At 42.7% G+C, this 26382-nt stretch overlaps 2 protein-coding genes across 13 annotated transcripts in view; both read right to left on the bottom strand.

Annotated features, from left to right (window-relative positions):
- Positions 1-20986, bottom strand: part of ppfibp2b (PPFIA binding protein 2b) — a 97626-nt gene extending 76640 nt beyond the window's left edge. For 6 of the 12 annotated variants that reach the window (XR_010450890.1, XM_064929438.1, XM_064929439.1 and 3 more), the window contains exon 1: positions 20571-20986. The gene's annotated coding sequence lies outside the window, so the exon portion shown is untranslated. The remainder of the gene's footprint in view (positions 1-20570) is intronic. The other 6 variants (XM_064929443.1, XM_064929448.1, XM_064929445.1 and 3 more) reach the window with 2 other exon arrangements.
- A 2184-nt stretch (positions 20987-23170) lies between these two features.
- olfml1 (olfactomedin-like 1) lies at positions 23171-25853 on the bottom strand. Its single transcript, XM_064929450.1, has 3 exons — positions 25520-25853; positions 24272-24554; positions 23171-24150 (listed from the first exon to the last, which is right to left on the bottom strand). The coding sequence occupies exons 1-3, from the start codon at positions 25634-25636 to the stop codon at positions 23369-23371; spliced, it is 1182 nt and encodes a 393-aa protein (XP_064785522.1). The 5' UTR covers positions 25637-25853; the 3' UTR covers positions 23171-23368.
- Positions 25854-26382: the final 529 nt, after the last annotated feature.

Raw genomic sequence — 26382 nt, 5'->3', positions numbered from 1 at the left:
GCAGATGAGCTCAATGCCCACTCAAGACCATTGTCTGAGTCTTTGATATAAGTCTGCAGGATCAAAATGTATGTAATAAAGATCCTTTCTATGGAAATACATTTCTGGACGAACAATCTTTCGTGTTGTGATAAATACTTTTTTTATCAGAAGGTATGATATCTGTGGTCCCTTGCAGTTAGGACATAGAATAATGAATGGTGAGCTTTGTTTGAGCCAGACAGGCACAGTAGTAACACTGGGAGGAAGATCAAGTTCCTGTTTTTGTCCAGGTTGTCCCAGCCTGCAGTCCTCATGCTCTGCTGAAGACAGACACACTGAGCGCTGCTGGGTAGAGTTACAATACAGACATCAGCGGTGTCCCATTCTTTCACAGGGACCAGAAAAGTCCCATATCCACCAGACCAAAGGATGGCTTGTGTGTAAGTCAAATGGCCACAAGGTTCAAATGAAGGAAGTGCCATTTCAACATGATTCCTGATTGTTTGTTTGAGGAGGCCATCAAGGCCTTACAGTTTTGGGGGTGAAACTCTTCTGCTTAATTCACATACCTGAAAATCTAGTGTTTATCACGAGTTACCAGAGGAAGACAGAAATTCCACCTTTATCTGTTGGAGAAACTCGCAGGTCTTCTGACACTAATGGCTGGGCCAAAGAAGTGGTCCTACTGCTTTCAACAATTAGTCTGGTGGGTAATGTGAACAGAAATGCCAGAGCATGTGAAGTGGGGTGAAGCACAGAGGGGTGTGAGTTTACTGTTTTCCCTCATTGACTCTGGCCTGTTTGGACAAGCAGAGCCAACTGCTGCTGAAGCCCAGAGAGAGAGTGAGAAAGCTCCGGAGGCCTGGATGTCACAATCACAAATATAAGGGGTTGAGCAGGAAATTCCCAAGAATTTCGACCACAAAGGCAGAAGAGATTAACAGAAGATGACCACACTTATGGATGGGGATTTTCCCTTCTCTGACCTTTACTCAAATAGACCCTCGCATGCTAACTAATGCTTACAGAAAATTAAGTAATCGCCACCCTTTAAAATGTGTGAATCTAGAATGTGTGAATTAGTTACATTTTCATGGAATAAAAAAAAGAAAAGTCCTCACACATTATGAAATGCTAACAATTCACACAGTATGCAAATCTGACAATTCACACATTATGCAAATCTGACAATTCACACAGTATGCAAATCCTACAATTCACACATTATGCAAACCTGACAATTCACGCAGTATGCAAAGCTAACAATTCACACATTATGCAAATCTGACAATTCACACAGTATGCAAATCTAACAATTCACACATTATGCAAATCTGACAATTCACACAGTATGCAAAGCTAACAATTCACACATTATGCAATGCTAACAATTCACACATTATGCAATGCTAACAATTCACACATTATGCAATGCTAACAATTCACACAGTATGCAAAGCTAACAATTCAAAGTATGCAAAGTGAATAATTCGAACATTATGCAAAGCTAACAATTCACACATTATGCAATGCTAACAATTCACACAGTATTCAAAGCTAACAATTCAAAGTATGCAAGTGAATAATTCGAACATTATGCAAAGCTAACAATTCGAACATTATGCCATGTTAACAATTCAAACATTATGCAATGTTAACAATTCAAACATTATGCAATGCTAACAATTCACACATTATGCAATGCTAACAATTCACACAGTATGCAATGCTAACAATTCACACAGTATGCAAAGCTAACAATTCACACAGTATGCAAAGCTAACAATTCACACATTATGCCATGCTAAAAATTCACACATTATGCCATGCTAACAATTCACACATTATGCCATGCTAATAATTCACACATTATGCCATGCTAACAATTCACACATTATGCCATGCTAACAATTCACACAGTATGCAAAGCTAACAATTCACACAGTGTGCAAAGCTAACAATTCACACATTATGCCATGTTAACAATTCACACACACAGTATGCAAAGCTAACAATTCACACATTATGCCATGCTAACAATTCACACATTATGCCATGCTAACAATTCACACATTATGCCATGCTAACAATTCACACAGTATGCAAAGCTAACAATTCACACATTATGCAAAGCTAACAATTCACACATTATGCAAAGCTAACAATTCACACAGTATGCAAAGCTAACAATTCACACAGTATGCAAAGCTAACAATTCACACATTATGCCATGCTAACAATTCACACATTATGCCATGCTAACAATTCACACATTATGCCATGCTAACAATTCACACAGTATGCAAAGCTAACAATTCACACATTATGCAAAGCTAACAATTCACACATTATGCAAAGCTAACAATTCACACAGTATGCAAAGCTAACAATTCACACAGTATGCAAAGCTAACAATTCACACAGTATGCAATGCTAACAATTCACACAGTATGCAATGCTAACAATTCACACAGTATGCAATGCTAACAATTCACACAGTCTGCCATGCTAACAATTCACACATCACAAATTGAAAGAAAGCAGAAAAGACCTGCTATGTGGGACTTTGCACATCAACAGAAACATGCATCCGCTTAATATACCTCAGCAGATTTATTCCAAGCCATGAGTATTTAACGATCAAATCTTTCTAATAGCATCTTACAGAAACAATACTTATGGGAGTCTGGCTGATGATTACAAAATTCATCAAACAATAACTAAGCCGTCAGTTGACGTGGGGAACTCTATTGTAACCTTGGGTTTGGTTTGCTTTACTTAGTCAGCCCTATATTGAGCCCAACCACCTCCCCTCGCTGGTGAAGCTTCATTAGCTCTCCAAAATGTCAACATCAGGCGGCCCGAATGTAATCGCCCTGGCAGTGGATGTTACATGGCCCTGTCATACTCATGTCAGCAATCAAGTGACTGAGAGCATGTCAAGCAAATATGAGATCGCAACATCTCACAACTGCATTGCTCCTTTCAATGGCTGATGAAGGGTTCCAACATTATAAAATAAAAGTCAAGAAAACACAGTAGTCATAAGCACTACCACATTATTACCATACATATAAGAGGCCCTGGGAGAGAATGTGTAGACTAGTGTAAACATGCATGTTTCAGTTTTCACGTTTGAGGTTTTATTAGCTCAGGGAAGCAGGAAAAAAAAATGTAATCCCATGGTTTGCTTACAATTGCCTGCAGATAAAGTGGACATTTACTTTACGATCACACTACACATCCTATTTCTTCAACAACAAAAAAACAACAACATAATTTTCATGTGTTTGAAACGGACGTTTTTTTAATCCAAATCTCTCTTACCAACATTGTGCCAACATGTAGCTAGAGGCTAGCAAAGTCAAAGGGATGCACATCATTTTCCACACCATTATTTAGACATGTAGAACTGTACAGTAGTTAACTCTCAGGCAGTGAGACCAGCATGCACAAAGGCCAGGGTCAGCAGTAGTGGGCAGACCAATAGAACCAGCGTGTCAACACGGCTTAATATACAGTATAAGCATCAAAGCCATAGCTCCACTGACAGCTCTAACATCCTATCAGGGCCTCATTCTGCCACTTGCATGTGTTCATGTGCTAGTTGACAAGATGACACATCGGAGGGGACTAGCTGCCTGCAGGCCTTCAGTTCATACAGCCTTCCATTTCAGCTGGGCGCTTGAGAGGTAGCCATCTAAACAGTGGACTCAACTTGTGTCTGTGGCACTGGGGACCTGCGTGAGAAAGGTGATCTGTTGCATAATAGACAAGGCTTCTTTGTAACAGTGTTGGCAGGGGGCCTAACACATAGCATTGCCAGATGACGAGTTTGTGTGTGCTGTGCTTCTGCCTTGGAACCGTGTTGTAACCACAAAAAAATCAACAGCAGCTCATTCAAAATGGCTGGTAGACCAGACTCCTACACTATATGCAGCACATGACTCCTGATGCACAGAACATAGTAAGGTTACATGGTGTCAACATCTTAACCCACAAGCCAGCTCAACCAGAACAAACCCAGCTCAAATGACAGGATAACATTACAGTCACACCATGCAAAGCATGTCTCATAACCAATGGGCAACATGTGCTCAGACCACAGGACTGAGAGATGAAATCAGCCCATCCAATGTGGGGCCATTGTTGGAGTGAGATACATGCACAAATAAAATGAGTATGAAAGTGAAGTATGCATAGTGCTGTATAAGTAAGGAATCAAACAAACTTCAACAGTCTACACTTGCATTGGTATGGAGGGTATTCCATGGAAGACAAGTACAAAGTATTCCATGGAAGACAAGTACAAAGTATTCCATGGAAGACAAGTACAAAGTATTCCATGGAAGACAAGTACAAAGTATTCCATGGAAGACAAGTACAAAGTATTACATGGAAGACAAGTACAAAGTATTCCATGGAAGTCAAGTACAAAGTATTCCATGGAAGTCAAGTACAAAGTCATATCAATAGCTGTCAGCTGTTATTACTCATCTTCACTGAGTCTTCCAGACCGGGCCTCTGGAGTAGGGTTAGCACAGGACAGATGACCAGGACCCGGTTGACTTTCTGCCAGCTCACCGGGCCGATCATCGCTCCACTCACCTGGCAGCTGTGACGCGGGGGAGTGCAGGTTGCAGGAGCAGAGAAATGTCATCCACGAGCAGGTGCACTCTAATATGTCACAAACATCAGACAAAAGGCCAGGAAGCACAATCAGGTGTCACCTCACGGTCTACAACATGACCTTCCCCTCGCTTGGCTCAGTGGGCTCACCAAATCCATCATACCTTGTTTGTTCAAAAAAGTCTACCAATCCTTTTACCAGGTTCTGTTGACCTATTTCTTACAACATGGTAGTGTCTTTCATCATCCTCTAACACTAAGCACATGTTTCACCTCAGTTACCTTTTACTGCAGCGGGCTAAATCAAGGTCACAGAGTGTTTTTGGTAGTCTTAAACAAATCTACTTTGAAACAAAAGTATACACCTCACACACATGGTTATGGGCTTTAAAAAAAGAACATACCTGTACCATGTCAAATATAGAGTTGAAATGTATTTCATTTTGAGTTTGCAACCCAATATTACACTATATACGCGCATAATCAGCCCAGCATCGTCTGGGTTATGGGAGGGTTTGGGCGGCAAGGATGTTCTTGTCCCATCGTGCACTAGTGACTCCTGTGGCGGGCCAGGCACAGTGCAAGCTGACAAGGTACTCAGGTGTACAGTGTTTCCTCGTACACATTGGTGTGGCTGGTGGGTGTTGTGTCAAGAAGCAGTGTGGGATGTGTTTCAGAGGATGCACGGCTCTCGACCTTCACCTCTCCCAAGTCCGTACAGGAGTTGCTGCAATGGGACAAGACTGTAACTACCAATTGTATACCATGAAATTGGGGAGATTTTTTCTTAATTATGAAATGATTACAAATATTAATAACATTCCATCTATCATCCTCTAATCTCCGTAGAAGAACCATCTAGTGAGATAGAGACTAAATTCTTGACATAGATAAATGGGCCAAGACAAACACAGAACTAAGTCTTTGCTAGGTAAAAGCCCACTTTATCTCAGTTCACTGGTCACCATAGCAGCAACAACCGCAGCACGCGCTCCAGCAGGTATATTTCACTGGTCATCCCCAAAGCCAATTCCTACTTTGGCCGCCTTTCCTTTCAGTTCTCTGCTGCCAATGACTGGAACGAACTGCAAAAATCACTGAAGCTGGAGACTCTTATCCCTATCCACCGGATGTGTACCAAACTCACTAAAAGTGGCAGTAATAAAGCCTCTCTTGAAAAAGCCAAACCATGACCCAGAAAATATAAAAAACTATTAGCCTATATCGAATCTCCCATTCCTCTCAAACATTTTTGAAAAAGCTGTTGCGCAGCAACTCACTGACTTCCTGAAGACAAACAATGTATACGAAATGCTTCACTCTGGTTTTAGACCCCATCATAGCACTGAGACTGCACTTGTGAAGGTGGTAAATTACCTTTTAATGGCGTCAGACCGAGGATCTGAATCTGTCCTCATGCTCCTAGACCTTAGTGCTGCTTTTGATACCATCTATCACCACAATCTTTTGGAGAGATTGGAAACCCAAATTGGTCTACACGGACAAGTTCTGGCCTGGTTTAGAGCTTATCTGTCGGAAAGATATCAGTTTGTGTCTGTGGATGGTTTGTCCTCTGACAAATTAGCTGTAAATTTCTGTGTTTCTCAAGGTTCCGTTTTAGGACCACTATTGTTTTCACTATATATTTTACCTCTTGGGGATGTAATTCGCAAACATAATGTTAACTTTCACTGCTATGCAGATGACACACAGCTGTACATTTCAATGAAACATGGTGAAGCCCCAAAATTGCCCTCGGCATTACTCTGGACCCTGATCTCTCTTTTGACGAACATATCAAGACTGTTTCAAGGACAGCTTTTTTCCATCTACGTAACATTGCAAAAATCTGAACTGTTCTGTCCAGAAATGATGCAGAAAAATGTATCCATGCTTTTGTTACTTCTAGGTTAGACTACTGCAATGCTCTACATTCCGGCTACCCGGATAAACCACTAAATAAACTCCAGTTAGTGCTAAATATGGCGCTAGAATCCTGACTAGAACCCCAGAATTTGATCATATTACTCCTGTGTTAGCCTCACTACACTTGCTTCCTGTTAAGGCAAAGGCTGATTTAAAGGTTTTACTGCTAACCTACAAAGCATTACATGGGCTTGCTCCTACCCATCTTTCCGATTTGGTCCTGCTGTACATACCTACACGTACGCTACGGTCACAAGACACAGTCCTCCTAATTGTCCCTAGAATTTCTAAGCAAACAGCTGGAGGCAGGGCTTTCTCCTATAGAGCTCCATTTTTATGGAATGGTCTGCCTATCCATGTGAGAGACGGAGACTCAGTCTCAACCTTTAAGTCTTTATTGAAGACTCATCTCTTCAGTAGGTCATATGATTGAGTGTAGTCTGGCCCAGGAGTGTGAAGTTGAACGGAAAATGCACTGGAGCAACGAACTGCCCTCGCTGTCTCTGCCTGGTCGGTTCCCCTCTCTCCACTGTGATTCTCTGCCTCTAACCCTATTACAGGGGCTGAGTCACTGGTGCGTCACTTGAGTGGGTTGAGTCACTGACGTGGTCTTCCTGTCTGGGTTGGCACCCCCCCCCTTGGGTTGTGCCATGGCGGAGATCTTTGTGGGCTATACTCAGCCTTGTCTCAGGATGGTAAGTTGGTGGTTGAAGATATCCCTCTAGTGGTGTGAGGGCTGTGCTTTGGCAAAGTGGGTGGGATTATATCCAGCCTGTTTGGCCCTGTCCGGGGGTAACATCGGATGGGGTCACAGTGTCTCCTGACCCCTCCTGTCTCAGCCTCCAGTATTTATGCTGCAGTTGTTTGTGTCGGGGGGCTAGGGTCAGTCTGTTATATCTGGAGTATTTCTCCTGTCTTATCAGGTGTCCTCTGTGAATTTAAGTATGCTCTCTCCAATTCTCTCATTATTTATTTTTCTGTCGGAGGACCTGAGCCCTAGGACCATGCCTTAGGACTACCTGGCATGATGACTCCTTGCTGTCCCCAGTCCACCTGGCCGTGCTGCTGCTCCAGTTTCAACTGTTCTGCCCGCGGCTATGGAACCCTGACCTGTTTGCCGGATGTGCAACCTGTCCCAAACCTGCTGCTTTCAACTCTCTAGAGACAGGTAGAGGTAGAGATACTCTCAATGATTTGCTATGAAAAGCCAACTGACATTTACTCCTGAGATGCTGACCTGTTGCACCCTCAACAACTACTGTGATTATTATTATTTGACCATGCTGGTAATTTATGAACATTTGAACATCTTGGCCATGTTCTGTTATAATCTCCACCTGGCACAGCCAGAAGAGGACTGGCCACCCCTCATAGCCTGGTTCCTCTCTAGGTTTTTTCCTTTTTGGCCTTTCTAGGGAGTTTTCCCTAGCCACTGTGCTTCTACACCTGCATCGCTTGCTGTTTGGGGATTTACGCTGGGTTTCTGCACAACACTTTGAGATATCAGCTGATCTAAGGAGGCTATATAAATACATTTTATTTATCTCCCTCACTAACTTCAAGCAACAGCTGTCAGAGCAGCTCGCAGATCATTGCTGCTGTACATAGCCCATCTGTAAATAGCCCATCCAACTACCTCATCCCCATATTGTATTTATTTTGCTCCTTTGCACCCCAGTATCTCTACACATTCATTATCTGCACATCTCACTCCAGTGTTTAATTGCTATATCATAATTACCTCGCCACTCTGGTCTATTTTATTGCCTTACCCCGCTTATCTTACCTCATTTGCACACACTGTATATATACTTTTTTCCCTACTGTATTATTGACTGTATGTTTGTTTATTCCATGTGTAACTCTGTGTTGTTGTATGTGTCGAACTGCTTTGCTTTATCTTGGCCAGGTCGCAATTGTAAATGAGAACTTGTTCTCAACTAGCCTACTTGGTTAAATAAAAGGTGAAATACAATTTTATAAAATCAAATAAAAAATGTTGTAACAGGTCATCGTTCAGGCAGAACCCCCATCTGAGCTGGGAGGGTAGCTAGTTGTTTTAGGGATCATATTCCTAGAGAACACAGGGATGACTAGCTAAAGAACTCCAACTGTAACTGGAAAACAACAAAGCTGCATGGAAAAACCATCAAACTATGTCTCACAGTATTGTTTCCCTCCCGCAATCACTCACCACTCAACACTTCCCTGCTCTGCTGAAAGCTTTAGCTTGATTTGCCTTGACAGGCGATGGTCATATAACTTTGTCAGATGAAAACAATGATCACTTCTCTTCAACCTCTCTTTTTGGCTTCCGGCTAACTCTGGGCTGCCTGTTTACCGTGGAGCTTTAAATCTTTTGTCAAGCAGGGAGAAAGTAAAAGTCCTGGCCTGGTAGAGGTTGCTCACCTTTGTCTGATGAACTCTCATCACAGTTAGCGGGGAAGCACACAGGTTGAAGAATGTCACTGGTGGACCCCAGAATCAATAACTTAAATAATATGTTTGTTATTAAAAAGATTAGACATTTCAGCATACGACTTTGGTTTACTTGTAACATGGATGTTCAATGATTTCCATACAGAACATATCCAGGCAATGCATAGCCGTCCAAATACCATGCAAACATAAAATCCTGCAGAAATAAAATAGCATTTATGGTCATCCTGAGGGGGAAGTTGCTAAACAATTGCAATATCTGTTTATGCATTTGGTCTGAGTCCTGGGAGGGTATGTCATCTCAAAGACAATCGCATACTGTTTCACATGGGGCTGGGGAGTGGCATAAAACAGAGGCCAGGACAAATAACGGGCCTTATCTATTTGTCTGAGCACATGATCCTCAAAGCACAGCCCAGCTGACTGCCGCACAATACACTCATTGCCAAGAGGAATTTACACTCTGGAGCTGTGGGACTGCCAATGTGTTGTCTTGAATTTCTACACATACAGTATATTACATGGGCAATCTGCAGTAGCTACATCCATTTTTGGACTTATAAATTAATGATATGTACTGATTTGATTCTTAAAAAATAACTGCCTCGTGAGCTTAATTCAACTGTCGTACCGCATCAGAACACACAATATAAACTTGTTTTACTGTACTGTGAACAAAGTAAATGCAAACAAACACTGTATAGCCGCAAAACATGGTTAAAACTAAATTGTGATGTCAAGGATGATCAGTTCTTGCATCCATAGCTCTGTCTATAAATTTGAGTGGTTCCATTTCTTCAGTCCCATCCCTCAGCTTTGTAGCAAATCAGTGCTTTGTTATCGTTTCAACTGTTGATTGCCGCTTTAAGTGTGTTTTTTTCTATGTAATAACACAGCAGATCCCTTTCACTAGCTTGTCTGTTTCTTTATCTTCGACACATCAAAACAGGAGTGTCCAACACCATACATAGGCTACCCAGAGGTCTGTCCACTAGTATCATTCATTGAGTGAACTCTGGTAGAACATTCCTTGAAGGGATCCCTAAGCAGAGCAGCAACAGCTGCTTTTCTTTGCTAGTAGGAAAATTATATATAATAACTAGAACCCGACTGATTTATCGGTTTACAACTATTAAAATCAGACGATATTGGCCTTTTAACTCCATATTGGTCGATAACGCCACGGTAACCGATATTCAATAAATAGAATGAAAAAAGGAAATTTCATGCTTATCTGAACATACCATTCTCATGATGTGTCATTATTATCACAATGTATGAAATCAACATCTGAAGCATAGGTATTGTACAATCACTCTTTTGCATGGCAATTTATAAGAACTCAGTGTGGGAAAAAAAATTCTGCTGTAAAACAGTTTATCGGCAGATACATTAGTATTGGTACGTTTCCCCCCTCCAAAAAAATCGGAATCGGTACCGGACCCCAAAAAACATATCGGTCAGGCTCTAAAATCAACACAAGAAATGATCTTCCCTGTGATTTTTCAAGCCCTCCTGCGAGTAGTAAGCTTTCTCCGCTCTCTGACATCCAGTATCTGACTGAGGATTACCTCCTGCAGACGACTCACAATGCCATAGCCGTGTGAGTTGACAGAAGAATTATTCAAACCTAGGACTGGAAGGAGGACTACTCCTGTTGGTATTAAACACACTGTTTGATCCTCAGAGTATAATGCCCTGATCTGCTACTATGGTTGTCTTTTCTTCCTCATTCTGTGACTTAGTGCAGGATATAAGCTTATACTATACATGCAAACTCTCCTTTGAATATTCTATGTATGTTGGAAATAACTAGTATTTCCTCACATTAATTTAAACTCCAAATAGAAAAATAATAATTATAATAATAATAATGAAATGTTCAATAGTAAGGCAACCAGCTGCAACAGGCTGGTGAGTTTGCTCAACATTTGGGCATATACTGTAGCTGAATCAACATACATTGTCAATTGAATTGTATGTTCACTCAACTTTGAATTGATGGTTAAGTGAACATACAATTCAACTTGAGAGTTTATTCTACCTTATTTGCATATATATTGGTGTAAAATGTACATCTTTATGACAATGCATTGCATAAATCATAAGGCCTTTCTTTGAGGGCCTAGTTACACTCTAACACAGTGGTCTGAAACTCCTGGCTTACAGGCCACATCAAGCCTGCAAGTCACATTATGCTGGCTTGCAAAGTGATGTGTAATTCTTATTGGAATCCAGCCAGAGTGAGGATATGCAACAATTGGAACTTTTAATCACCCACAACCTATAAGGAGAAGGTCTGTCAGAAGATTGAGACTACCTAAATCATATAAACTGGAACAGCTATCTCAGTAACAAGTGCAAAAAGTCCAAATACAAAAAAAATAATGGATTAGTTTAGAAAAATGTATGTTATTTATGTTTGTGTAGCATAAGATTAACCTCTTGAAACTCCCCATCCCGGATCCGGGATTGTGACTAAGCCTCAGGCTCATTAGCATAACGCATCGTTAACGATTTCTGAAAATCGCAAATAAAATTAAAATAATGCGTTTGCTCTCAAGCTTAGCCTTTTCTTAACAACACTGTCATCTCAGATTTTCAAAATATGCTTTTGAACCATAGAAATTGACTAATTTGTGTAAGAGTATGCAAAGCTAGCATAGCATTTTGTGTAGCATGTAGCACGCAACATTTTCACAAAAGCCAGATAACCAAATAAATAAAATCATTTACCTTTGAAGAGCTTCTGATGTTTTCAATGAGGAGACTCCCAGCCACATACCAAATGCGCAGTGTTTCCTGAAAGCGTCTGTGTGTAGGAGAAATCGTTCCGTTTTCTACATTGCGCCTGGCTACCGAAACGAACCGAAAATGCAGTCACCTACAACGTGAAACTTTTTCCGGATTAACTACATAATATCGACCGAAACATGGCAAACGTTGTTTGGAATCAATCCTCAAGGTGTTTTTTCACATATCTCTTCATTGACATGCAGTTCGTGGAAGCTTGCTTCTCTCTCTGTGCCCCATGGAAAAATACTGGCAGGTGACTTTTGCGCACCAATTTCGGCGCAGGACACCGGGCGGACACGTGGTAAATGTGGTCTCTTATGGTCAATCTTCCAACGATCTGCCTACAAATACGTCACAATGCTGCAGACACCTTGGGGAAACGACAGAAAGGGCAGACTCATTCCTCTTGCGTTCACAGCCATATAAGGAGATCATGAAAGACAGAGCCTCAAAAATCCTTGTCATTTCCTGGATGCCAAGTCATCTTGGTTTTGCCTGAAGCTCACGTTAAAGGGCACGCACAGAGAAGATATTTGTATTTCTGGACACGTCAGAGTGTTTTCTTTCGAACAGTAGCAATTATATGCATAGTCGAGCATCTTTTTGTGACAAAATATCTTGTTTAAAACGGGAACGTTTTTCTTCCAAAAATGAAATAGCGCCACCATAAGTGTAAGAGGTTAATAAACCAATCAATGTACAAGCAAGAACACAGGTATTTAAGCAAACAATTCTGAAAATCCTCCTGCAATAGAGCAAGCTGGGAAATATGATAATGATGGGGGTTGTTTTGAGTGGTTTTGAGCAAACATTCATTTGTAATATTACTTAACAAGCTTTTTCAAATTCACAATTGGCCCAGCGTCATCCAGGTTAGGGGAGGGTTTGGCTGGCAGGGATGTTCCTGTCCCATCACGCACTAGCGACTCCTGTGGCGGGCTGGGCGCAATGCACACTGACGCGGTCGCCAGGTGTACAGTGTTTCCTCCGACACATTGGTGTGGCTGGCGGGTATTGCAGTTATTGTGTCAAGAAGCAGTGTGGCTTGGGTGGGATGTGTTTCAGAAGACGCACGGCTCTCGACCTTCACCTCTCCCAAGTCCATATGGGAGTTGTGGCGATGGGACTGGACTGTAACTACCAATTGGGGAGAAAAAAAATCTATACAATTAAAAATGTTTTAAAAAATGCAACAAGCACCCTCTCTCTATGATAACAACAGTAGTGTGAATGATACTGAACAAAAATATAAACGCAACATGTAAAGTGTTGGTCCCATGTTTCATGAGCTGAAATAAAATATCCCTGTAATTTTCCATATGCACAAAAAGCTAATTTATCTTACATTTTGTGCACAAATTTGTTTACATCCCTGTTAGTGAACATGTCTCCTTTGCCAAGATAATCCATTCCCCTGACAGATGTGGCATATCAAGAAGCTGATTAAAACAGCATGAAAACTATGCAGGTGCACCATGTGCTGGGGACACAATGCCACAGATGCCTCAAGTTTTGAACGAGGATTTGCGTGCTGACTCCTTTAACAAGAGAACTGAATGATAAATTCTCTACCACAAGCCTCCTTCAACGTTGTTTTAGAGAATTTGGCAGGACGTCCAACCAGCCTCACAACCGCAGACCACGTGTATAGTGTTGTGTGCCGCCATCACCTCATGTTTCAGTATGATAATGCATGGCCCCATGTCTCTAGGATCTGTACACAATTCCTGGAACTGAAAATTTTCCAGTTCTTCCATGGCCTGCATATTCACCAGACATGTCACCTATTGCGCATGTTTGGGATGCTCTAGATTGACGTGTACACCAGTGTGTTCCAGTTCCCGCCAATATCCAGCAACTTCGCACAGCCATTTCAGAGGAGTGGGCCAACATTCCACATGCCACAGTCAACAGCCTGATCAACTCTATGCAAAGAAGATGTGTCACGCTGCATGAGGCAAATGGTGGTCACACAATGGCGCCGGAGGGGATTGCTACCATTTTACGAGCTCCTAACCAACTTTGCTATTTTGTTTGTTTTTTCGCATTGTTTGTAACTTATTTTTGTACTTATTTTGTACATAATGTTGCTGCTACCGTCTCTTATGACCGAAAAGAGCTTCTGGATATCAGAACAGCGATTACGCACCTCGAACTGGACAAAGATTTCTTCTTTAATGAGTCTGACCCAAAGGATATACTGCTTTCCGAGACCAGGCCCAAATCCCTGTTATTTGCGTGAAGAAACAGAGAGAAAAAGGCGGCGGAGTTCGGGCTGCCTTCAGAGAATTCGTAGGCAAGTCAGTAAATCTACACTACCATCCTTACTATTGGCCAACGTGCAATCAATGGGAAATAAAATGGAATACGATTAAGACTATCCTACTACCAGGACATTAAAGCCTGTAATATCTTATGTTTCACCGAGTCATGGCTGAACAACAACATTTTTTATTTATTTATTTTTTTACCTTTATTTTACTAGGCAAGTCAGTTAAGAACAAATTCGTATTTTCAATGACGGCCTAGGAACAGTGGGTTAACTGCCTGTTCAGGGGCAGAACGACAGATTTATACCTAGTCAGCTCGGGGATTTAAACTTGCAACCATTCGGTTACTAGTCCATCGCTCTAACCACTAGGCAACCTGCCTCCCCATGGATAATATAGAGCTGGCTGGGTTTTCCGTCCATCGGCAGGACAGAGAAGCTATGTCTAGTAAGATGAGGGGCAGGGTTGTGTGTCTATTTGTCAATAACAACTGATACACAACGTCTAATATTAAAGAAGTCTCTAGGTATTGCTCGCCTAAGGTAGAGTACCTCATGATACGCTGTAGACCACACTATCTACCGAGAGTGTTCTCATCTGTATTATTCGAAGCCGTCTACCTATCAACACAAACCAATGCTGGCATTAAGATCGCACTCTACCAACTCTATAAGGCCATAAGCAAACAAGAAAATGTTCATCCAGAAGCGGTGCTCCTAGTGGCTGGGGACTTTAATGCAGGCAGACTTAAATCAGTTTTACCTCATTTCTACCAGCATGTAACATGCGCAGCCAGAGAACAAAAAAACTCTAGACCACCTTTACTATACACATAGAGACGCATAGAAATCTCTCCCTCGCCCTCCATTTGGCAAATCTGACTATAATTCTATCCTCCTGATTGTTGCTTACAAGCAAAAACTAAAACAGGAAGTACCAGTGACTCGCTCAATACGGAAATGGTCAGATGACGCGGATGCTATGCTACAGGACTGTTTTGCTAGCACAGACTGGAATATGTTCTGGGATTCATCCAATGGCACTGAGGAGTACACCACCTCAGTCCCCACAGTGACCGTACGTACAGTTGAAGTCGGACGTTTACATACACCTTAACCAAATACATTTAAACTCAGTTTTTCACAATTCCTGACATTTAATCCTAGTTACAATTCCCTGTCTAAGGTCAGTTAGGCTCACCACTTTATTTTAAGAATGTGAAATGTCAGAATAATAGTAGAGAGAATGATTTCAGCTATTATTTCTTTCATCACATTCCCAGTGCGTCAGAAGTTCACATACACTCAATTAGTATTTGGTAGCATTGCCATTATATTGTTTAACTTGGGTCAAACATTTTGGATAACCTTCCACAAGCTTCCCACAATGACTTGGGTGAATTTTGGCCCATTCCTACTGACAGAGCTGGTGTAACTGAGTCATGTTTATAGGCCTCCTTGTTAGCACACACTTTTTCAGTTCTGTCCACACATTTTCTATAGGATTGAGGTCAGGGCTTTATGATGGCCACTCCAATACCTTGACTTTGTTGTCCTTAAGCCATTAAGCCACAACTTTGGAAGTATGCTTGGGATCATTGTCCATTTGGAAGACCCATTTGCGACCAAGCTTTAACTTCCTGACTGATGTCTTGAGATGTTGCTTCAATATATCCACATAATTTTAATTCGTCATGATGCCATCTATTTTGTGAAGTGCACCAGTCCCTCCTGCAGCAAAGCACCCACACAATATGATGCTGCCACCCCCATGCTTCCCCCTTTTTCCTCCAAACATAACGATGGTCATTATGGCCAAACAGTTCTATCTTTGTTTCCTCAGACCAGAGGACATTTATTCAAAAAGTACAATCTTTGTCCCCATGTGCAGCTGCAAACTATAGTCTGGCTTTTTTATGGCAGTTTTTGAGCAGTGGCTTTTTCCATGCTGAGTGGCCTTTCAAGTTATGTTGATATAGGACTCGTTTTATTGTGGATATAGATACTTTCGTACCTGTTTCCTCCAGCATCTTCACAAGGTCCTTTGCTGTTGTTCTGGGATTGATTTGCACTTTTCGCACCAAAGTACGTTCATCTCTAGGAGACAGAACAAGTCTGATTCCTGAGCGGTATGACGGCTGCGTGGTCCCATGCTGTTAATACTTGTGTACTACTGTTTGTACAGATGAACGTGGTACCTTCAGGCGTTTGGAAACTGCTCCCAAGGATGAACTAGACTTGTGGAGGTCTACGATTTTTTTCTGAGGTCTTGGCTGATTTCTTTTGATTTTCCCATTATGTTAAGCAAAGAGGCACTGAGTTTGAAGGTAGGCCTTGAAATACATTGTCACGCCCTGGTCTAAGTATTTTGTGTTTTTCTTCATTTATTTGGTCAGGCCAGGGTGTGGCATGGGGTTTTGTATGTGGTGTGTTTTGTATTGGGATTGTAGCTTAGTGGGGTGTTCTAGATAAGTCTATAGCTGTCTGAAGTGGTTCTCAATCAGAGGCAGGTGTTTATCGTTGTCTCTGATTGGGAACCATATTTAGGCAGTCATATTCTTTGAGTGTTTCGTGGGTGATTGTCCTTATTGTCCTTAGTGTCCTTTTGTCTATCGTGTATTAGTTTGCACCAGTATTAGGCTGTTTCGGTTTTCGTTATGTTCATTGTTTTTGTAGTGTTTGTATATTGATTCGTGTTTCTTCAGTTCATTAAACATGGATCGTAATCTACACGCCGCATTTTGGTCCGACTCTCCTTCACACCTAGAAAACCGTAACAGTATCACCCACCACAACAGGACCAAGCAGCGTGTCAACAGGCAGCAGCAGCAGGAGATACATAATAAGGATTTCTGGACTTGGGAGGAAATCCTAGACGGAGAGGGACCCTGGGCACAGCCTGGAGAATATCGCCGCCTCAAGGAAGAACTGGAGGCGGGGAAAGCGGAGAGGCGCTGGTATGAGGAGGCAGCACGGCGACGGGGATGGAAGCCCGAGAGTCAACCCCAAACATTTCTTGGGGGGGGTCTCACAAGGAGTATGGTGACGCTAGGTAGGAGACCTACGCCAACTTCCTGTGGATACCGGGGGGCTAGAGAGACCGGGCAGGCACCGTGTTATGCTGTGGTGCGCACGGTGTCCCCAGTGCGGGTGCATAGCCCGGTGCGGTATATTCCAGCTCCGCGTATCGGCCGGGCTAGAGTGAGCGTCGAGCCAAATGCCATGAAGCCGGCTCTACGCATCTGGTCCCCAGTGCGTCTCCTTGGGCCGGCTTACATGGCACCAGCCTTGCGCACGGTGTCCCCGGTTCGCCTGCATAGCCCAGTGCGGGCTATTCCACCTCGCCGCACTGGCAGAGCGACCGGGAGTATTCAACCAGGTAAGGTTGGGCAGGCTCGGTGCTCAAGAGCTCCAGTGCGCCTGCACGGTCCGGTCTACCCAGTACCACCTCCACGCACCAGCCCTCCGGTGGCAGCTCCCCGCACCAGGCTTCCTGTGCATGTCCTCGGCCCAGTACCACCAGTGCCAGCACCACGAATCAGGCCTACAGTGCGCTTTGCCTCTCCAGCACTGCCAGAGCCTTCCTCCTCTCCTGCGCTGCCGGAGTCTCCCGCCTGTTTAGCGCTGCCAGAGCCTTCCTCCTCTACAGCGCTGCCGGAGTCTCCCGCCTGGCCAGAGCTGCCAGCCTGCATGGAGCAGCCAGAGCTGCCAGTCTGTATGGAGCTGCCAGAGCTGCCAGTCTGCAAGAAGCTGCCAGTCTGCATGAAGCTGCCAGAGCTGTCAGTCTGCATGGAGCTGCCAGAGCTGCCAGTCTGCAAGAAGCCGCCAGATCTGCCAGTCTGCAAGAAGCCGCCAGAGCTGCCAGTCTGCAAGAAGCCGCCAGAGCTGCCAGTCTACAAGAAGCCGCCAGAGCTGCCAGTCTGCAAGAAGCCGCCAGAGCTGCCAGTCTGCATGGAGCAGCCAGAGCCATCAGTCAGTATGGAGCAGCCAGAGCCGCCAGTCAGCATGGAGCAGCCAGAACCGCCAGTGAGCAGGGAGCAGCCAGAGCCGCCAGTCAGCATGGAGCAGCCAGAGCCGTCAGTCTGCCAGGATCCGCCAGTCAGCCAGACTCTTCTAGATACGTCAGTCAGCCAGACTCTGCCAGAACCACCAGCCAGCCAGGATCTGCCAGACCCAACTACCTGCCTGAGCTTCCTCTCAGTGCTGAGCTTCCCCTCAGTCCCGAGCTTCCCCTCAGTCCCGAGCTGCCCCTCAGTCCCGAGCTGCCCCTCAGTCCCGAGCTGCCCCTCAGTCCAGTGGGGTCCTGGGTGAGGACTACTAGGCCATGGTCAGCGGCGAGGGTGGACTATCTAAGGACGCGAGGAAGAGGGACTAAGACCTTGATAGAGTGGGGTCCACGTCCCGCGCCGACTCTCCTTCACACCTAGAAAACCGTAACATACATCCACAGGTACACCTCCAATTGATTCAAATGATGTCAATTAGCCTATCAGAAGCTTCTAAAGCCATTACATAATTTTCTGGAATTTTACAAGCTGTTTAAAGTCACAGTCAACTTAGTGTATGTAAACTTCTGACCCACTGGAATTGTGATAGATGTCCTAACCGACTTGCCAAAACTATAGTTTGTTAATAAGAAATTTGTGGAGTGGTTGAAAAACAAGTTTTAATGACTCCAACTAAAGTGTATGTAAACTTCAGATTTCAACTGTACATCACTGGGGCCAAGCTTCCCGCCAATCCAGGACCTATATACTAGGCGGTGTCAGAGGAAGGCCCCAAAGACTCCAGTCACCCAAGTTATAGAATGTTCTCTCTGCTACCACACGGCAAGCGGTACTGGAGCGTCAAGTCAAGGACCAAAAGGCTCCTTAACAGCTTCTACCCTCAAGCCATAAGACTGCTGAACAATTAATCAAATGGCCAACCAGACTATTTCCATTGACACCCCTCCCTTCTTCATTTGTTTTTACACTGCTGGTATTCACTGTTTATTTTCTATGCATAATCACTTGACCCCTACCTACATGTACAAGTTACCTCGACTAACCTGTACCTGGCAGGTAGCCTGGCAGGTAGGATGTATTGTGCCATTAACCGAAAGGTTGCTAGATCAAATCCCCGAGCTGATAAGGTAAAAATCTGTCGTTCTGCCCCTGAGCAAGGCAGTTAACCCACTGTTCCCCGGGTGCCGATGATGTGGATTTCGATTAAGCAGGCCCCCCACACCTCTCTAATTCAGAGGGGTTGGGTTAAATGCGGAAGACAGTTTTCAGTTGAATGCATTCAGTTGTACAACTACCTAGGTATCCCCTTACACTTGGTACTGGTACTCCCTGTATACAGCCTTGTTATTTTATTGTGTTACTTTTTATTTTAATGTATTTTTAAAACTCTTTCTTGAACTGCATTGTTGGTTAAGGGCTTGTAAGTAAGCATTTTACTGTTGATTTGATTTGACTGGTTCTGAAACACGCCCCTACTTTTTTTTTTAAGGTATCTGTGATCAGCAGATGCATATCTGTATTCCCACCCATGTGAAATCGATAGATTATGGCCTAATGAATTTATTTCAATTGATTTATTTCCTTATATGAACTGTAACACAGTATAATTTGGAGACTAATGAACCACTGGTGTTCAGAGGTAATTCTATTCAGATGAATGCGACCTGGGCCTTCTTCGGATGAGCATGGCAACAGAGTACATTGTATCCTGGGTGTAGGTCCCCTCCAACTCTTCGTCCATATTCAAGACACTCAAGCATTTCTGGTCTATGAATCATCTTCGCTGTTTGATGGCAAGCACACACAGCTGGGTGCACTACAGCCTTGATACTTACAAATTACCATATCATACACAGCAAGAAATATTTAGCTGCTTGTCATGCAGTCCATAATTGATAGTCTGCAATTAAACTCGGATGAGTAGGCTGCAACATCATTTAACACATCATGGGCGACTATAGCCTACCCTGAAAACAACAAAACTGCATTTCATCAACAGAAACCCTTACAAACCATTAAAAAGCAGGGAATTGCTTTGTGTGCATTCAATGTAACCCATTTTCTCCTCATAATTCTTACATAAATTGTATACATACATAAACTGAAAACCATATCGTTTTACTACTAAGTGTGAATGCAACTGCAACAAAAACTAATTGAGAAAAACAACCACTACTACTTTATTTAAATAAAGCTACATGCCAAGTGCTTAGATACTTGTGGAATGCTGAGAAACTGTTGAAACCACATACTGTACACAACTGCATTGTCATGTTCAGACAAGTTTTATTCTGTCACTTTCCCAGCGCTCATCCACCTGTTCCGTAAGCAAATCAGTGTATTGAACATACTTGGGAAAAAATAGTATAAAACAATTAAAAATTGTGTTTATTCACAAAGCCGCCGTACATTCGGCTACAGATAGGCTTTAAATCGTATCTACTTATATTATGAATACCTGCGAGTAGGATACAAACTTTACTAAGTAAATAAGAAGAAGAAAACAAGTGTCTCGGCATTACCTATAATATCCTCGACTTCGGAGACTTGCTCTCCAGCGCGTATTCCTCCCCTGCAACTTGCAAAATACACTATTGACCACCTTGGATTTAAAATGGTCCTTGGCACTGTAAGTGGTGTCTTCGGTGATGGGATGCTCCGCGCATTGACCGACTGTGCCTTTGCGCTGCCAACGCCATAAGTGCGTTCATCATAAAGCCTCTCCACCAATCACCTATCATGTGATTCTAAGGGTGTGCCATCCCATCAAACTACACAGCCCATGTGCTCTAGCTACTCATCATTCCCAATACGTGAACAAGACGACATGTAAACTCAAATCTGCAACAAATTATTGTAATCACGTGTAATAAATATATTACAACTTATCACATCTTCTGTATGCTTTTTGTGTACACATAGGTACACATTTTTTTTTTTTTGGGGGGGGGGGGTCACCATTTACCTGTGCAAATTTTTATCTCACTTGGTTGAGTCTGCCATGGCCCAGCTCGTGCACAGTATTATATACCCTAGGACTGTAGGACTTAAACATACGGCCAGCCTATCATTTGGACGCTTGGCTCACTGGCGTTTGTGCTGAAGTTCTTGACAACAGTGCCATCTGCTGATTATAAATGAGACAAGCATAGTTATACAAAAAAAAACCAGCAAAAATATCTCAGGTTAGATTACCACAGCATGAGTCATAATACCCATAAAACCTAGCGGTCAAACAAGGAAATGGTTCTATCGTTTTCCACCATACATTTTTTCCTTTATGGGATTACCTGGCGTGACGTTTTTATGACAATGTAACTCTCTCTAGGACAAGGTGATTTATCAAAACAGTCGCCTGTATCTACCCCCCCAAAATTAAATGATAATTAGCTGTTTATGTGGCTATCATAAAGAACTACAAATGCCATGATAATTTGGAGGAGACTGCCGAATCAAGGCAAAGGTAAAAATCTCTGGATTAACATATAATTTTATTTTAATTTAGTAACGCATTTAGTAATGAATAAATACAATGTCTTTAAACTGACATTTCTTTGAACTGTCTTGTGCAAGTTTTAAATTGACACAATACCTGTTAGCAAAGGTGTCAGCTAGAGATGATATGCAGGAGCTTGCAGGGATTTGTAGTCTTGCATGATGTTTACTTTGATGCTAATTAGCATTTTGTAATCTGAGAGTAAATGAGCTGAATATATTGATACAAGGCACCTTGTGAGAGTGATTTACATAGTTAGCAAAACATCATGCCAGAGTATGCATAGCCAAGTGTTTCTAAAATTCCCTATGGGAATAATGAATGGTGGAAAAACGATTGGAGCCATTTGCCTATTTGACCACTCGGGTTTCATGGGTATTATGACACCAACTGTGGGGCTCTATTACTAGCTACCTAATCTCATTTGACTACACTTGGCCCAAGCTCAATTAGCCTGTTCACGTGGTTGCTATGCCATATACATACACCAATAATAACATGTCATGTACTGCCTTTCAAAGTCACCACAAAGAACAGAAGCTCATATCAAAATTATTATAGGAACAGGAATAGGAAAATATGGTTTGTCTGTTAATAGAATAGTACCATCAGCTTGTGGAAATGTCAGATTCAGTTGTTTTCCATTACTTTTCAGGCACATCCAATCTTTAGAGCTCTGATGTGTTCAGCGGGGTCATAAAAGTTGCTCCATAAACATGTATGACTATGCAAAAAGCTACTGTTTTGGGAGAGCTCTCTCACCTCATTCAGTTCAACAGTGCCTCTCACCTCATCAGCTCTCTCACCTCATTCAGTTCAACAGTGCCTCTCACCTCATTCAGTTCAACAGTGCCACATTGGCAAACACTTATTTTCAGTCTCTGTACCTCCAAGAAGCATCTGACTACATTGTACTAAGAACCATCTGACCACTACATGGTACTAAGAACCATCTGACCACTACATTGTACTAAGAACCATCTGACCACTACATTGTACTAAGAACCATCTGACCACTACATTGTACTAAGAACCATCTGACCACTACATGGTACTAAGAACCATCTGACCACTACATGGTACTAAGAACCATCTGACCACTACATTGTACTAAGAACCATCTGACCACTACATTGTACTAAGAACCATCTGACCACTACATTGTACTAAGAACCATCTGACCACTACATTGTACTAAGAACCATCTGACCACTACATTGTACTAAGAACCATCTGACCACTACATTGTACTAAGAACCATCTGACCACTACATTGTACTAAGAACCATCTGACCACTACATTGTACTAAGAACCATCTGACCACTACATTGTACTAAGAACCATCTGACCACTACATTGTACTAAGAACCATCTGACCACTACATTGTATTAAGAACCATCGGACCACTACATTGTACTAAGAACCATCGGACCACTACATTGTACTAAGAACCATCTGACCACTACATTGTATTAAGAACCATCGGACCACTACATTGTACTAAGAACCATCGGACCACTACATTGTACTAAGAACCATCTGACCACTACATTGTACTAAGAACCATCGGACCACTACATTGTACTAAGAACCATCGAACAACTACATTGCTCCCAGAAAAACAACTTTTTAAATGCAGTTTATTAAAGTCTTGCATAAAGTCACGTGAAAATATGGGCCTTGAGTAAACTGTGTATTGTGTTACCTCAACTTAAATGGATTATTGTTGGCTATTATGATAAGAATATGGACATTGTTAATTAGTTATGTTTTTAATACGCCTGTGGTTCTATGACTGATAAGCGTTTAATGTAGACTCATGTCAGACTTCAGCCTTGCTCTTGAGGTCCACTTTGTAGATGGTCTGGTAGCCGTCGTCCCAGGCATACAGCTGCTTGTCCTTGGGGTGGTAATGCATACTGTAGTGGTTGGTGTAGCGCTTAGGAAAGAACAGCACAGGGCTCTCCTCACTGTGGATGGTGTCGTGGATATCGTACAGGCACTGAATGCTGGAGCGCCCTCCGTAGCGGGAGTTATACACCACGTACAGTGTTCCACAGATCATGAATGCTGACTCTGCGTCGCGGCTCGTACAGGTGGTGTCCCAGGTGTGCTCCACAGCCAGGCTGCTCTTGTCCAGCTTGGTGATCACCAGGTTGCCCCCAAACTCTGGGTCAGAGTAGATGACCCACAGGCCCAGTTCGTCCACAGCCAGGTCCAGGAAGGTGTGCGTGGTGAGGGCGTAGGTAGGCAGGCGGCCAACCCCGGGCAGCAGCATACTGTCGGCCACAGTGCGGTTGAGGAGATGCACCTTTAAGATCTGGTTGGGTGTGTCTGCCCTGTGATAGTACAGAAAGCCATTGTAGACCACATGGCCTGTTCCCTGCCAGGGAAAGGGGAGCTGAATTGGATGAGCCTGGGCGAGCCTTCCCTCAGTGAAGGTCTTCAAGGATTTAAACTCCAGTACGGTGTTGTTCTTATTCCCGCTGAAGAAATAGATTTTGGCAGAGCCCTTAGTAGGGTCTTTCAGCCAGGATCCATAGACGTCCCCTGCTTTCTTCACTATCTTCAGAGACTTCACACCAGTGAGAGCTATGTTGCAGTCTATACATGAAAGGACAAGAGTAAGATTGAAAGTATCCTAATTTATTTCTCAATATCATGTACAACACACACACACAAGTATATTACATTGTTTTCCAGTTAACATCAGTTTCCTAAGTACCTGTCCCTAGTGTGATCTTTACTATTTTCTTCTGGGTGTCTTTCATCTGCTGTTCCATCAGGGCCTCCTCTACCTCGATGTGGGGCTGGTTAGGGGTCTTATTCTCCAGGTACTCCACGTCCCTCTCCACTCGCTCCACCCGCATGGCTACATTATCCACCTGAGTCTTTACTTCCGTTCGGTGCACCTCCATGCTAGCCAGCTGGCCACGCACCTTTGTAGACAGGTCATAGATCTTCTGGTCCACCTGCTGGGTGTTCTGCTCACATTTGATCAGACGCTCCTGGACAAGAGAGGTGAGCAAGCAGATGCTGTTTAAGAAGTGGCACAATGTGAAGGTAAGAATGTGGACCCTTGGTGGTCTTGTCAGGGGGGGTGAAGCATAAGGATTCAGACAAAATCAGGTGCAAAATGGAGGTATTTATTTATAGGTGCAGAAGATGAAATGGAACCATGGATGTTTACAAGACGTTGATGAACTCTGACATATAAACATAAACTTTCAAAATGACAAACAATCATCTAAATAGCCAATAACTGAGGCAACAACTGGCTTCTAAGGCAGAGCCCCTATAACATCAGTAATTCTCATACTACAGAGTAAAACAAAAACAATGGGACCAAATGTCACTCCAGCCCAAGCGCTCCTGAAATGATCCAGAATAGTTTAGAAACGCTTGGCTGCCCTAATCAGCGCAGAATTGAGCCGGCGTGGGATATGGCTCGAAAACTTACCTCAATCCAGTGATAGAAGATGACTCTGTACTTCTAATTATCCCAACTGACAAATCGAGATGATTGAAATGCTGTTAATTTATGAAACTGCCTTTTTCAGGTCGATAAATCGAATCAGTGTAACTTAAATTCTTAATTAACATTGTTAACAATTTTTACTCGCGTGTGATGGCTTGCATAAGAACTTTGGGACATGCTTAGCGGTACACTCTAACCACAATAACAAACAAAAACATTTGCAAACTATGTTTGGTGGCAAATGAGAGTAGGGTGTAAATGCATTGGAGTCCCTGGTTCGCATCGTCACAGTGAACAGTTTGTTTTGAAATTTGCTGTTAACATTGGTTTTAGTTTAGTGTTGATGTAATGTTATCAATACAGACTAAACAATGAGGTAGAGTAATCTGAAAATATGATAGTTTTATTTTACCATAAGCCAATCCATTCATACTCTGTGTGTAATGAAGAAAACATGTCGTTTGGAGTCTTTAGGCTTTTGTTTTTGTCTCTTACCTCAAGTTGGGCAATCCTCCTCTCAAAATAGTGCATCATGAAGGCTTCCTGGGTGGACCTCTGTGCATGCCCCAACCCCAGGCTCAGGATGAGCAGTGTCAACATCCAGGTATACATCAAACACACGTTTAGGACTTATTTCAACTACTCTCAAACACAACCACAATAGTATATTCCTTTAAGAGAATTCAGTTCTGAACTAACCTAAAAATATGTCTCCCTGGTGAGTTTGGTGTGGTTGAATTCCAGAGGCATCTGGCTGTATGTTTGTTTTTGGTTGACGTGAGAGACAGTTCTGGAAGGTTTTGAATCCTTCTTCTGAGGGAGAGTTCTGCTCAGGCTGCTGCATCTTTAGAACGTGTAATATTATCCAGATGGGCCCTTGACACGTCCCCAGTCCTGAAAAAAGACCAAACTATGCAGGATAAAGGTCAAATGAGTTTTTATAATGCATGCATTGATCTATTATTTTCTGGATTGTTGTTTTTCTCCCATTGTATAAAGATTTCACAAAATGTTGAGGCATACTGTCTATTTTGGATATTGTAATCATGTAATGTATTTATGAAAAATTGTATTTTTTGGTGGGTTATTTCAATATTTTAGATGTTGAAACATTGGTCAGACAACTGTTGAACAGGCACAGGCTCTGACTAGATTTCTTCATCTTTGTTTATAGTTTTAGAAGAAATAAATATAACTATCCCTCTGTGGGTTGATTTCATTGAATCCAACAGACAGTGACCTTGTTCCTACCAGCAGGTGGCGCCACATTATCTGGAGAAGACTGACGTTTTAATTTCCTCCTGAGCACCTGCATGCCAGCTGTATCCAGTCCAGTACATTTGTTTTTGGTTAATTTA

Source organism: Oncorhynchus masou, chromosome 22 (genome assembly GCF_036934945.1).
Source record: "Oncorhynchus masou masou isolate Uvic2021 chromosome 22, UVic_Omas_1.1, whole genome shotgun sequence".
In the NCBI taxonomy this organism is placed as follows: domain Eukaryota; kingdom Metazoa; phylum Chordata; class Actinopteri; order Salmoniformes; family Salmonidae; genus Oncorhynchus; species Oncorhynchus masou.
Note: the sequence above shows the minus strand (reverse complement) of the source record. Positions and strands in the feature narration are given on the sequence as shown.